Consider the following 15,365-nt stretch of genomic DNA (forward strand, 5'->3'; position numbering starts at 1 on the left):
TCATGAACTGATTCGAGTTTGGAGGTCAACAATTTCAAGATGGCCGAATTCAAGATGGCCGAATTTTTGTTTGGCCCATTAATTCTGACCGGGTGGATGGATTTGTCCCAGATTTGGTGTGTGAATGCTCTAGGGTGGGTTCATGAACTGATTAGAGTTTGGAGGTTAACACTTTCAAGATGGCCGAATTCAAGATGGCCGAATTTTTGTTTGGTCCATAACTTCTGACCGGGTGGATGGATTTGTCCCAGATTTGGTGTGTGAATGTTCTAGGGTAAGTTCATGAACTGATTCGAGTTTGGAGGTCAACAATTTCAAGATGGCCGAATTCAACATGGCCGAATTTTTGTTTGGCCCATTATTTCTGACCGGGTGGATGGATTTGTCCCAGATTTGGTGTGTGAATGCTCTAGGGTGGGTTCATGAACTGATTACAGTTTGGAGGTTAACACTTTCAAGATGGCCGAATTCAAGATGGCCGAATTTTTGTTTGGTCCATAACTTCTGACCGGGTGGATGGATTTGTCCCAGATTTGGTGTGTGAATGTTCTAGGGTAGGTTCATGAACTGATTTGAGTTTGGAGGTCAACAATTTCAAGATGGCCGAATTCAAGATGACTGAATATTTGTTTGGCCCATTACTTCTGACCGGGTGGATGGACTTGTCCCAGATTTGGTGTGTGAATGCTCTAGGGTAGGTAAATGAACTGATTTGAGTTTGGAGGTCAACAATTTCAAGATGGCCGAATTCAAGATGGCCGAATTTTGGTTTGTCCCATTACTTCTGACCGGGTGGATGGATTTGTCTCAGATTTGGTGTGTGAATGCTCTAGGGTGGGTTCATGAACTGATTACAGTTTGGAGGTTAACACTTTCAAGATGGCCGAATTCAAGATGGCCGAATTTTTGTTTGGTCCATAACTTCTGACCGGGTGGATGGATTTGTCCCAGATTTGGTGTGTGAATGTTCTAGGGTAGGTTCATGAACTGATTCGAGTTTGGAGGTCAACAATTTCAAGATGGCCGAATTCAAGATGCCCGAATTTTTGTTTGGCCCATTACTTCTGACCGGGTGGATGGATCTGTCCCAGATTTGGTGTGTGAATGCTGCAGGGTAGGTTCATGAACTGATTCGAGTTTGGAGGTCAACACTTTCAAAATGGTGGAATTTTTATTTGGCCCATAACTTCTGACTGGGTGGATTGATTGGCCCGGTAACTCCTTAATTTAATGGTTCACCATTTCAGTGAATCTACCATATCAGGTAGGCCTACAGTGTAATAACCAGTGTAACAATATTTAATACCATGTAATACTAGTGTAATACCAGTGTAAAAATAGGCAATACCAGGTACAGTGTAATAACCAGTGTAACAATATGTAATACCATGTAATACTAGTGTAATACCAGTGTACAAATATGCAATACCATGTAATACCACTTACACACAAATAGCCTACATGATATAAGTACAAAATTGGTACATGGTGTCACACTGGTATGACGTGGTATTAAATATTGTTACACTGGTTATTACACTGTACCTAATGTGGTATATCCACTGTAATAGTGAACCATTAAAACAGTGTTACCATTTGCCCCATTTTTTCCTTCATTTTCACAATAGTCATTTGGTTTTAAGCCTATGCACGTCATTGATCTATGTATAGATATTAAATATATTTATTTTATATTTTGTATTTATCATAAACATTCATGAAAAGGTGGACGGGAGTGGTAGGAATGATTGGGGACTGGAAGCGTCGCGTTTCGGGGATATACCTTAAGCAGTCGAAGGCGACTGCACAGGCAGTCTAGTTTATTACAGTGTAAATCAAGCTCAGGAGTCATGACCTTTTCACCTCCCATCCAGGAGGTGTTTTTGGCAGCATGCGGACTAAAAAACTACCAGGTTCAGGAATGGCGTCTTTCTGACCCACCGCACTGAATACCACTAAAATTCAGGTCATTGTAATGCATTGTAACTTAAATTATTTAGCATTGTAACTAGGTAAATATTACAGATTTTTTGCTCTGTAATACTTTTCATTACTGCATTACAGCAAAGTGTAATGCATTACAGTAATTCATTACTTTTGTAATGCATTACTGCCCAACGCTGCCTGCCGGTGCCCCCATCTGCCACAAGAGGCTAATTAGCAGCAACGTGCTGCAGTGACGTTGCATAGTTGACACGTCACATGAGGGCATCCTACGGGTTATTACACCACACTTTATCTTGCCTCAATCAGAATTGGACCTCCCTGTATAGCCAAAGTCAGTACTGTAAGTACAAAGAACTGATCGATCAGTGGCCAGGTTGGGATGTACCGTAACCCTTTCCTTTTTGCCCTCAGACATGTCGAGCAGATACACCTGGGACTGCATGCTTTGATAGAACCCTTGAGCAGCGGGCTCCGTTCCTTCAACAATGTCTCAGCGATGGTCCTCAGTGTCAATAAAGAAATTGTTCTTCCTGGATCCCACGATTTCAAGAAGATGAGACGTGAGATTGAAACCATGAAGCATCATTTGGAGGCATCTGACCAGGTTTCTCATGCAGCACTCCACAGGCTAGATGAGGAGACAGAAGCGCTAACAGCAGAGCAGAGTGCTCTAGCAAGACAGAAGCGGGAGGCAGAGACAAAGTTAAAAAACCTACAGAAGCAGCTGAAGTCACACCAATCACTCTTAGACAGTCACAAGCAGGACCTGGAGAGACAGATGATATATTTGAGGTCGACTGAAGACACCCTTGATGACATGAGAAGACAAAGAGAGAATGCTGTAAATTTAATAATTGTTGGAGTTAATGTTCTGGTCTTCCTCCCAATTCTTGGATTGATTCCAGGTAAGGAAACACATACTTAACATGTAGGCTATGGAGAGTCTACTCCAACTCTACAGTATATAGCATGACAGTTGTCTGTACTTGACAGGTGAGTGCATAACATTCACAGAAGGTGTGGTTTCTGAGGAAATTTATGACAGCTGCTATGAATTTGTTATTTACTCACTTGTGCTCACCTCTGTTACAGTACTTCAAAACATATTTGGCATATACATATAAGGCTTGTTTAGAGGTTGTGTTGTTCAGAGGCCAAGCTTGCTGTTTTAACACATTTGTCACAGTTTGGGCATAAACAAATATAATGTAAGCTGTGGGGGGCCTTTGTGTTAACTCAGATTAAAATACATGTATATATTCTGAACCTACAGGAATGATAATGACTGCTAAGGGTTACGCTGACTTGAGACGTGCCTCTATTGCAATAGAGACTGCTAGGAAGGAGGTACATAGCTGTGCAATACAAGTGAGAGAATGCTCAGCTGAAGTATCAAAGTATAAGTTCCTGATTGAGGAAGCTCAGTGTGACATCAGAGACACCGACAGAAAGATCACAGAGAAGGAGGTCAGTCTGAAGAGGATGTCTAAGATGCGAGGGGTTGTCGCAGACGTCCATGTGAAGGTGAGGAAGGCGGTGCATCAGCTGAGTCTGTTGAGTGGGGTGGCGAGTGCTGCAGAGCTGCAAACCCGACGCATGATCTTGCTGGAGCCTGTGATGAAGGTGATGGATGAGATGATGTCAGCGCTGGATAAAATTGGTGGAGACGACCTGCTGAACACATGGAGCCTTCAGGGCCTCATGCAAGACATGAGGAGGCACCATCTGAAATGGCTGGAGATGTGTTCCCACTTGTCCCGGAAAACCATGAAAACCTGGAAATATTCAATCTTGTTCTGGATTTGTTTTTCTTGTATCCTTACATTTTTTCTAGTTCTATCTAGTTTTCTAGTTTAGTCTATATACAGTTATATATACACCATTACTGACTTTTACATTCCTCTAATTACAGTGTACAGTGTCTGAGCAACGTAAGGGTAACTTAGAGGAGTTACATGGGACCTAATGGGTAAAAACTGGTAACCACAAAGTCAATACTGTGATGCAGTAAAGGCCACTTACTGTTGTGGAAAGCGGATAAAATTGGTGGAGACGACCTGCTGAACACATGGAGCCTTCAGGGCCTCATGCAAGACATGAGGAGGAATCATGCCAGACTGATGGAGAGGGCTGCAAGCGATTATTGAGACAGTGCTGTTGCTCTGAATAAGTGTGCATGCTATGTTTCCCTTATTTTGTATACACAATTAGATATACACAGGTTGGAAAAAACATCTGAGACACTTTAGTCATTTTAGTGTGGGAAGTTTCATGGCTCAAGTGGACCAGCCTGTTGGCCAATCCTCATGAATTGCTTCCTCTTGCGTCCACAGTTAATCCTGTTGGATATGGTTCATCCTCTTTTGGTTGTATGCAGACATTACCTCGGATACCGTGGCTCTTGATACATCACAGAGACTTTCTGTCTCGGTCAAAGATGTAACAGTTACACATTTCTCATTTTTGAGCTCTGATACGGCACCCATAATGTTGTGTGCATTGCAAAAATTTGAGCAAAACTGTGCTCTTACCCTGCTAGTTGAACCTTCACACTTCAATCTACTGGTGCAATGTGCAATTAATAAAGATTGGCCAACAGGCTAGTCCACTTGAGCCATGAAACTTCCCATCCTAAAATGACAGGTGTCTCAGATATTTTGTCCAACCCCGTATTTACACTGTTATACAATGTAATATAATGTATACCATGTTGTTTGAACATGGTAAAGTGTTTGTGTTTTTGTTACATAAAAGGTGTTTGGGTCAATTTGAGAATTCTTAATATAAAAATAATTTAAAAAGGAGAAAATCATAGCTCATATTCACCCTCATGTTTCCTTCATTATGCTTGCGATTCTCTGTTTTTTCATGTTTTTGTGAGTGAGATACAGAGAGAGAAAGATAAGGAGACAGTGAAGAAAGAGAGTAAACTCAATCCAAACGTTGGGATTGAGCCACCAGTGCTGTTGTAGCCCAAGGTTGAAACATTGATGCACAACTGAAGTACCGAACAATATCTGCACTCCTTTCCCCACATTTTTCACCCTCTGCCTTGTCTACTCAACATGTGATCACTATTGCACAGAGTTTAGAAAATATTGATGTATAAGCCCCTGAAAGTGATGCGGGTCAAAATGACCCGGGAACACCTCCTGTATAATAGAGATGTGCAGCGGGGTTTGGAAAGGGGGGTCTTTTTTTCTACAGATTCATGTTCCTCAGTGAGAATGAGCGAAAGCCAGTGAATCTCACTGTGAAAGAATATAACTGATAATATTTTCTCAAGCTAAAAAGTGAAAACTGGTCAAAATGATCCGAACACCTTACATGGGTTGATTTTGCTCTGGTGTACTCTTGCAGCTTTCAAGCAAATTTGTTCCAGAAACATCAATTTGGTGTATGCTACCTGATGAAATAGAGGGGCCTTCAGGGCCTGATGTAAACTGATGGAGAAGGCTGAAAAGTAAGATGATTCTGATGATTCTTACTACTGGTCCAGGGAATGGAATGGCCAGGGAAAATTCGGTTGTGTTCCAGATATTGTGTTTATGAAAACATATCAGACACACTTACATGCTTGTATGCTACATCAGCCATCTTGGGTTTTTTGTTGTTGTTGTTTGTTTGTTTACTTTGGCTTTCTCTTGCCGAATGAAAGGGATCTGTCTTAATTTTTTTAATTGTCTGTTTAATTTTGTCTGCTGATATATTACGTCATACTGTATGTAGGACATCATTTGTAATACCTTCAGTGTTTAAAAAGTCAGACATGTACATGTACACACAGGATTTGGATTTTGTATTAAACGTTATAGACATGGCAATATACCGTAGACATGAAAGACAATGTTTCTTCATCCTGATTAATAACTATAGGCCTACAGCTCCAGGCCACTTTATTAGAATAGCATGAAAAAGTTGATTTATTTCCATAATTCCATCAATAATGTTAAACTGTCATGGATTGTAGATGCATGGCCCAGTTTTTTAACTATTCCAATCATTAAATTGTTTATTTTTACATATTTTGGTCTTCCAGCTCAAAAAACCCATGAATTGGGGAATTCGCATTATTAGAATATTGTAATGAAATCACAATTTTCTTCATCAAAATTCGTTTCACATCAGTGCACATCAAATCAGTTGAAATGTGGTACTTTCTACATAACATGCAATGTTCAATACTTGGTTAGGACTCTCTCTGTCTTAATAACGGCCATGATGCGTTTAACATTGAAGTCAATGGCAGAAACAGTGCATGGGAGTAATTATTAAGACAGAGAGAGTCCTAACCAAGTATTGAACATTGCATGTTATGTAGAAAGTACCAAATTTCAACTGATTTGATGAGCACTGATGTGAAACGAATTTTGATGAAGAAAATTGTGATTTTATTACAATATTCTAATAATGCGAATTCCCCAATTCATGGGTTTTTTGAGCTGGAAGACCAAAATATGTAAAAATAAACAATTTAATGATTGGAATAGTTAAAAAACTGGGCCATGAATCTATAATCCATGACAGTTTAACATTATTGATGGAATTATGGAAATAAATCAACTGTTTCATGATATTCTAATAGAGTGACCTGGAGCTGTATATCAATGTTCTATTAACATAGAATAGAATCGTATAAACTAGAATAGGATAGAAAAGAATAATATATAATAGAATTTGATCAAATAAAATACAGTACAATAGAATGGAATAGAAATGATTAAGCCTGAAGGTCATATTCTTCTGTTGTAGTGTGGTGGTGTTACTTGTGAGTTATTGCATCTATACCAAATAAATATATTACTTGTGATTACACATGCATTTCTTATTTGCCTTTGGTGTGCTTTTAAGATTATTTTTAATCACCAACAGTCCTGAACACACATCACCTCTAAAGCAAAATATCTTAATGTATGGTCAACAGTAGGTGTGGAGCACTAGTATTAATAGGCTTATTAGGCTATGGTAATATTAGTAATGTTAGCAGTAATATTAAATATTATTGTATTCTATATATTATGTTGTATCGCTCAGAGTGTGGTCTAGTTGGGTTAAATACTTAATACTTTTTTGTCCATTATGTTGTCCAGTATGATAATTGCACTACTGGGTGAGCACAGACAAAAGTAATTTGATTTTCGATTATGCATACTATAGCCTAAAAAGCCCAAATCACAATGAACTTGTTGCGATCATCACCATGGAGATGAGTGTGGGCATTTCATCTATATCCGCCTCTGATGTGATATTAGTCTGATTTGATCTTTAAATACCCAATGACAAAGAATTAAAATGTTTAAAAGCAGCATGATCTTGCATAAGTTATGCAAAAACACATCTGGACATGTTATGAGTATTTTGGGAAACTGTGGTCATATAAGATCAGAGTTAAAGACCATAACAGCGGGAGATGCGTGGTGGAAAATAGTAGCACATTAGTAGAGGCTGCAAAGGAATGCAGACTAGCCAAGCACTCAACTCCGCTCCATTTACAGTGAACAAGTTCACCACCAGCTCTTTGCTATTTCAGGGCTAACAGTGCCCACATGTGATCAATACCAGACAATGCTTGCAGAGACTCATACAGCCAAAGCATTCAACACACACATTTAGAACGTCTCCGCACATAACAAGGTACAGCTTGGCGCAGCGCGCTAAGTCCCCCACATTCGGGCTTGCATGTCCACGGGTACCCCAGTTCTAGTCCAACCGGGGTCATTTCCCGGCCCTTCCCCAGGTCTCTCTCTCTCAATCATTTCCTGTCTGTTCTCCACTGTCCTGTAATAATAAAGGCTGGAAGGCCCCAAAAATACTTTGAAAAAACCAAGGTACAGCTGTAAATTATTTCTTAATCAAAGTATGTACAGAAGCATCAGAACAATCCCTGAATCTCCTATGGCGCTCTTTTGCACTTCGGGCACTATGTTTTAGTGCAGGGCTATTCAATTAGAATTTCATCTGGGCCACATTTCGAAACCAAGAACTGCAGTCGGGCCGCACATTTTCAGACATCACGACCACTGAAAAGACACTTAAAATCAGTAGTCCACAAACAAATTTTAAACATGCTCCTCTAACCTAAAACTTAGCCACATTGAATGTGAATGTATAAGACAAGCAGAATATTCACAAGCAAATAATGTGTTGTACTGCAGTAACAAAACTGAAATGTATACTGCTTCAGTTGGGGGCCATGCCTGGGCCGCATGTGGACTGCATCTGGGCCGCATGTGGCCCTCGGGCCTCCAATTGAATAGCCCTGTTTTAGTGCGTAACTAATACGCCATACTCACTAAAACATGAACACTGAAGTGCACAAGTGCACCGTTTGAGATCCAGGGAATGATTTGAAACAATACAATGGTGCCCTCTATTGGTAACTTGTGACAGGTCATATAAAGTATGGCTCATGTTGAAGGCAGTACAATACTGCTAATGAGGACAACATAGAGAGGTAGAAAATAACACTAGAGGTGACCCCGCCCCCCTTTTTACGGCAATCTGTAGCGGCCATTGTTTGTAGGTAGATCAGAGAAATGGAAATTAATGGAGGCTCACCTCTGTCAAAAATGGCTTAATCATGTGAAAATGTCCATCAACACACTATACAAGGACAATAGTTGAAGTGTGTTGCTGACTATGTTCATAAAATCAAATCTGGTCATTGATTAATGTGTTACTTCATATTCAGTTTTAGTCATTTTTTGACAGGGGTGGGCGTGTTCTCCATTGACTTGCATTGACTGAAGGTGCCTACACAGTTGGGAAGCTCCATGTGCAATTTCCCAGTACTGTCGCAAATTGCCGTGTCACCTCTAGTGTTATTTTCTACCTCAATGGGACAACAGCTCGGCCAAGGAAACCCATTCCATGACGCTCTCTGTACTGCACTTAGGCTAATCTGAAGGTCATAAGGGATGCATTCCAATATGCGACCTCCCGTCCTCTACTTGTGCTTGTGGCCTCGCCCCACCTCCTGGCCCCTCCTCTGTGGAGAAAACAAAGTGTCCCCGCTGTCAGCCTATCCACAACAATTTTCGGGGGACTATTATTCATTCACCAGCACCATCCAGTTTTCACAGGAGAAAATGACTTTACAATTGAGCTTTTGCAAGATATTGAAATATAATACTGTTGTCCGTGGCGTCATCATGACATATTACTTCCTGGTACGAGGCCACAAGCACAAGTGGAGGAGGCAAGGTTGCATATTGGAACTAATTTTTTGAAAAAAGGTTCGCAGTCACACACTCCTTTGAAAAATACGTAATCTTTTTGTTCAGCACCAGGGATTGTGCACAAGTAACTCTCTACAAATGCATATTGGAACTAACCCATGAAGTGTGGAGCTCTGTGGCAAGTGGCTGTGCAAAATGTCCACCTCCTCTTTGCACTTTGCATCTCAGCACCCGCGGACCCCTCTCTGTCTACTTGACCTACCACTTCGTGGCTGAGTTGCTGTTGTTCATAAAATCCATTTTCTCATAGGAAACCTGACAGTTGAATGTAGCAATTTATTTATTATAAACTGAGGCATAGTTTAAAAACGGGTCTTCGACGTGACAAAAAAAAGAGTTCACATTGCATGATAGTAAACAAATTTCATTCAAAATACGCATAAATCAATGTATACTAGATAGCCAATCTGCAGTCACAGTTACATCACAATGAAATAAAATGAATAAAGTAATAGCACAGATAAACATTTGGACAAATAAGATATCAATAGTCTACTTCCTCATGTAAAAGATTTGTAAATCCATTGCCACTTTTAGTAAATACATTTTCTTTCAGACTTAAATTTATTTCTATACTTTGTTGAATTAGTAAACCTTTCTGAGGTCCAAATGTGTATTGTTTGAGCTGAAACTAATATATTGGGCGTCATCAGAAGGGACATTTTGTTAGCTTTCATGTGGCACCACTCATAATGCTCTATACTATGGCAAATACACCGCATCCCACAATATTACGCAAATAACATTTTTTGCCGCTTTCCCAAATAATCAATAGAAATGACAGTCGTCAGAATTTCCAAGCCATTAGCCATTACAGTACAATTAAAAAGTTTTTGAATTAACCTTCCAATGATAATGGTATTTTAAAAAATAACAAAAAACTTAAAATGCCCAAAATGCTCTGTTCCAAATTATTACGCAAAACAGTTTTGTAGTCTTGTAATCCAAATTTCTTTCTTTTTTTCCCATTAACATCAAAACAGTTGGCATTTGGTACCTTCTAAATTACATTCAAATGTTCAAAACTTGGTTAAAAGCTGTAACTGGAATGCTGCATTTAACATTGAAGTCAATGGAAGAACAGATATCCTAATGTGGAAGGCAGCTGGAAGTTTCACATGCACCCAACACCCCCACCCCCCGCATGCACACTTTTGCAAAATTACAGTTGAGGACGATATTATTAGCCCCCCTCCTGAAATTAGACATATCTCTTCATTGATAATTGAGAATGATCATTATTAATAAATGTACGTTATTCTGGAAATGAATACACCATGGAGATAGTATCCAATAAGTTAAATTTGGACTTTTCCATTTTCACAATGAGTTTAAACAAAAAAGTGTAAAAATGGCAAGGACAAAATTATTAGCCCCCTTATCATTAATAGTCAATACAGTGCCATTTATGAACAAAAATTGACACCAGGCACTTTGATTAGTTGTTAACTATGTTGGCACATGTCCTACCAGGGATTTTGGGCCATTTTTTAAATTGCAAATAGTTAAGCTGGTCCGAATTGCATGGATGTTGAGGATGGACATTCATTTTCAGCACTCTTCAAATATTATCTAAAGGATTGAGGTCGGAACCACTCCATGGCCATGGTTTTAGTATCCTTGAAGAACATTTGAACTATTTTGGATGCAAGTTTTGGGTTATTATCTTATTGAAAGGTCCAGTGAAGATCTTAGCTTCCTCTATGAGCATATTTTTGCAAGGTCACTGTCCACATTCTATCATAATTTTCAGTTTTTATGGTGCCGTACACCCAAACAAGGTTTCCTGTGGCTGAGGCTGCCACAGAATGATGCATCCACCACCATGTTTAATTGTGGAAACAATCTTATAACGATTCAAGGCCTATCCCTTTCTTCACCTGACAGAAGCAGAATTCATGCATCAAAGCAGGTGCAATTGAATATCATCAGATGAAAGCAGAGACGTTCAAAACTCATTTTTAACTTTCAAATGTTCACAGGCAAAGCTCAATAACACTCTGATATGCACTGCCTTTAGAAAAGGGTTATTCTGTGATGACGGCCCCAAAGCCCAATATGATGACAAGCCCTAACAACTGTCTTTCTTGAGGGGGAAAAAACCTCCAGGTGAGGCCAGGTCAATAACAATCATCTAGGCAGGTGTCCAATGCTTCTTTGGTCTAATGAGGCTAAGCAGTTTCCACAGTTACACATAGTGGAAGGGCATCAAGTTTAGTCTGTTATTCAGCCTCAGACACAGGGAGTCTGGGTCTGAATCTGGATTGCTGGGTCTTCCAACAACATTGTAACCCAAAGCATACATTTAGATTAGTTCAGAGGTTCTTCAAGGACACTAAAACCATGATATTAGAATCACCCGCTCATAGTCCAGTCCTCAATCCCACTGAGAGTCTGTGGTTAATGTCTATGCTCAGCATCCATGTGATTTGAACCAGCTAGAACACTTTGCAGTGAAGAAATGGGCCAAAATCCCTAGTGGGGCATGTGCCAACCTAGGTAGCAACTTATCAGAGCCTGTTGTCAGTTTTGGTTCATAAATGGCGCCATATTGACTATTAATGATCAGGGGGCTAATACTTTTGTCCTTGTCATTTTTGCCCTTTTTTGTTTAAACTCATCGTAACAATAGAAAAATCCAAATTCAACTCATTGAACATTATCTCCATCAGTGTATTTGTTTCCAGAATAACAGAAACGATTAATAATGGTCATTCTTACTGAGAAATCAAGAGAAATGTCTAATTTCAGGAGGGGGGCTAATAATATCGTCCTCAACTGTATATTGTAACTTTTAAATATATGAGGTATCTCACATGACAGTAGCATTCATTCACTTCATCAAAACATGGCTGACCATTAGGTGTAGTAGTAGTAATACCACTACTAGTAGTAGACCTAGTAGGCTTAGCGTACTAGTTGTAGTCATGCCGGTAGTAGCGGCTCTCCAACTATTATGTTGGTACTTTTTTGACCCCACTAAAAGCACTGGCTGCGCGCCCACGCATGATTGGTACAGGTCCATGTAGAGGTAGGGGTCCAGTTCCTGCAGAAGGTGGAGCGTGACGTCACAGGCCGCCTCTCCCTTGTTGAAGACCATGTCCACCAGTGATGTCATCTGATCCCGACGCACTCTGCTCCTCTCAAGGACATACCCCGCCTCCGTCTGGCTGATCACTCTCTCGCGCTGAAGGCCATCCAACACGTCTCTCAGCGTCCCTCCCGAGAGCCTCTGGATGAGGCCGAGACGCAGCTTGAACAGCAGATCTGAACACAAACCACACAGACAGCATTTTGAGCATACTGCACAGCAGCAGCGCAAGTTCCAGTCAGTTCAGCAGACGTACTGGATATGGAACCTAACGAATTTACAAACTGACAAGACATAATCTATCTGGAATATTAAGCGAGCTCGGTCTGACATCCTTCCCTCTGGTTGGCACTAGAGATTTTTCTGGGTTCTTCGTACTGGTGTACAACTTGCTTCAACGTGCAAAACACGTACTGTACGTTATGCACTTCCAACACCGGCTGCAGTCAGATTTCACTGAAGCTAATTCTATGTTATTGTCACATGCATTGGCATTCTAGGCAATGGAATTGATACAGCAACATACAGTTGAGTAGAACATTGACTGACTGACATGTCAAGTTTAGAAATGTCATATCAGTTTGATTCAGAAAAACGTTCTTGGCAGTGGATTTTCCTACAAACTTCACAAGCATAGTCTACCTTTGTTCGTTAGCTTCCCAGCTGCCCCAGTTTCCCTGGCATCAGTGCTCGTTAGGCGGTGTGACGCTCCGCGGAATACTGCTCCCTTGGAATCTCTTGCTGCCGAAGCAGCCATCACCTCAGCAGTGTCATCGTACTCCACCATCCGCATAGTGGCTTTCCAAACGCACTGCTCTTTGCACTTCAGCTCCAGGTCGAAGCGCTCTTTTGGGTTCTCCATGAACACCTCAAAGAAGTCTGGAGGTCTGATGTACTTCAGAGTGATCCCCGGTGGGGAGATTTCAGCTGGACAGCTGGACGTGAGGCTTAGCCTGGAGTTCATCCACATGGACACGTCTGGACGAATTTTTTTAATCTTCTTCGCATGTTGGTGGTCTCCTAACTCCTCTTCCACTGCTTGGATCATGGAAGCATCCCGTGGCACGGCGTATACATAGAAGGTCAGTGGTATGAACCTAGTCCGGTAGATCATGACATCAAGGTGACTTTTCACTGGGATTCCGAATTTCACCATAACTTCTGTGACCGAGAAGGATGGCTTCAGCAGCCTGGCATGGTAGCGCGTTAGCTCGCACTGCTCCAGAGTGAGTGTGCCATCTGACCCATGCAAAACCCTTACAGCCTCTGTGAGTGACGGCCCGGAGCCTCCCAGGCAGGCGAAGTGGGGCAAGTGGGCTTCCAGCAGCTCCCCCGCCAGCACCCGGATGTCCAGCAGGGGGCCGATGGGTGTGTACTGCAGCATGGCAAGATCAGCTCTGAACATATCCGGATTACCGAACTGATACTGCACATTGACGTCGTTGGCACAAACCCAGCGCAAGCCCGAAACCGCACATTCAAAGCTTCCTGAGGGAGAGCGGTGTTTATACACCACAACTCCATTATTCTCCACGGTGACAGAGGGTTCCATTAACTCCCAGTGGGAGGAGTCTGTGATGTCAGCACAGGATCTACAGCTCATCTGTCCCAAATGATGACGACGGACTTCACCAAAGGAAACATCTGGCCTGGAAAACATTTTTCACAACACTGAATGTAAATTAGCAAAATGTGTTTTAATTCTTTCACGTCCATTTAAGTCAAGAAACACAAGGCACACAATTCTGGAAGCAATTTCTTTAAAATTCTTCTTTAAATTTGGCTGTATGAGGACCCTGATGAGGACCATTAGACAGCATAGTGTGAAGGCCCATTAGCAGCATTAGTGGATGCTCACCCAGTTCATTACGTATTCCAGAGTACTTGTATTGCTCCTGACCTGACTAGCAGAAACGCTGAAGGTGTTGTGTCACTAGGAGGGCAGGGCCTGGCTAGTGACTTTCACCCCTACTCTGTAAATCACTAGCCAGGCCGTGCCCTACTAGTGACACAACACCTTCAGCGTTGCTGCTAGTCAGTTCAAGAGCAATGCACATACTTTCTGAGCTCCTGAAAAATCGGCAACTCCTCCCACTTTCTCGGGAAGCAAAGAACCATTAGCAAAGTAATAGAGGCGGGTTAACCATGCAGTTTGTGAAATGTTAATTGTAATGCTCTTGGTCAGACAAAATATCAAAGAGATTTGAAAGTTGATGATAGTCAGGCTAGTAAATCATAGCCTCCATGACGATACGATATCGATTTCTTAAAGCAGGGATTCGATGATTTTTCAATACTTAAGAATTCCCCACGATACAATACGATTCGATTCAATTCGATTTTACATTTTCCATGATACAATGTGATTCGATTAAATTTCCGTCCGATACATCAATACATTTCGATTATTATTTACACCCCTCTTCCAGGGCAGACAACAGAGTAGCCAATGCCATGTTATCCACCTCATTGTCCTATCCAGTAACCTTTCAAAGTTTTTCCGGCCTACTAATTCCAATTACTGTACCTACGTTCAGACTACCACAATGTGTTGACAGAGGCTGTGCCTGAAAAAATGGGGGTTGTCCTTTCATGTGTACGCTGTCTATTTGGCTGACCATGAAAATTGAAATTTTGAAACTCTTGGGGCAAAAGTGAGGGATTGTAGATAGATTATAGATTGTCTGTGCAATGGGACATGATTAGTGATGCCACGCTGGTGATCTATTCGCTCGGAACAGAAGAGATATCGCTGAAATCTAACGCTGCTCTGCTGTGGAGAGTTCTCAGTCAACCGTGGAGCTGGGCACTAAAAAAGAACGCTTTGACGCCAAAAAAAATCCTGAAGCAGTGAACGTAGGCCTAGAACTATCCCAATCGCAGTAATGTACAAGTCCTTCCCCACTGCGTTCTCTCATCTGTATGGGTGTGTCCACGTGCGTGTGTGAATGCACCCTTTCACTATCCCTTGCCGGTAGAGCTGGGTATCGATTCAAGTTTCAAGAATGATTCAGTTTTCAGAATCTATTTTTTTTTAGATTCGCTCCAATTCAATCCGATTAAATCTGATTTCGGATTTGATCCGATTT

The 15,365-nt window shown here is 41.2% G+C and overlaps 1 protein-coding gene across 1 annotated transcript; it reads right to left on the reverse strand.

The window, feature by feature from the left end:
- Nucleotides 1-3,488: 3,488 nt before the first annotated feature.
- Nucleotides 3,489-13,981, reverse strand: LOC134435116 (NACHT, LRR and PYD domains-containing protein 1 homolog). Its single transcript, XM_063183948.1, has 3 exons — nt 12,919-13,981; nt 12,203-12,452; nt 3,489-3,618 (listed from the first exon to the last, which is right to left on the reverse strand). Exons 1-3 carry the CDS (start codon nt 13,934-13,936, stop codon nt 3,489-3,491), a joined length of 1,398 nt encoding a protein of 465 aa, XP_063040018.1. The 5' UTR covers nt 13,937-13,981.
- Between the last annotated feature and the right edge of the window lie 1,384 nt (nt 13,982-15,365).

This window comes from Engraulis encrasicolus, chromosome 19, assembly GCF_034702125.1.
Source record: "Engraulis encrasicolus isolate BLACKSEA-1 chromosome 19, IST_EnEncr_1.0, whole genome shotgun sequence".
NCBI classification, from domain to species: Eukaryota; Metazoa; Chordata; class Actinopteri; order Clupeiformes; family Engraulidae; genus Engraulis; species Engraulis encrasicolus.

Excerpts from the sequence above, each read along its gene's own strand:
- LOC134435116 (XM_063183948.1), bottom strand. The coding sequence starts at position 13,936 with ATGTTTTCCAGGCCAGATGTTTCCTTTGGTGAAGTCCGTCGTCATCAT. Across the intron at positions 12,453-12,918 it reads TGGGAAGCTAACGAACAAAG|ATCTGCTGTTCAAGCTGCGT; the intron begins GTAGACTATGCT and ends GTTTGTGTTCAG. Across the intron at positions 3,619-12,202 it reads CCCTACCTCTACATGGACCT|GTCGTCTCCACCAATTTTAT; the intron begins GTACCAATCATG and ends TGTGTTCAGCAG.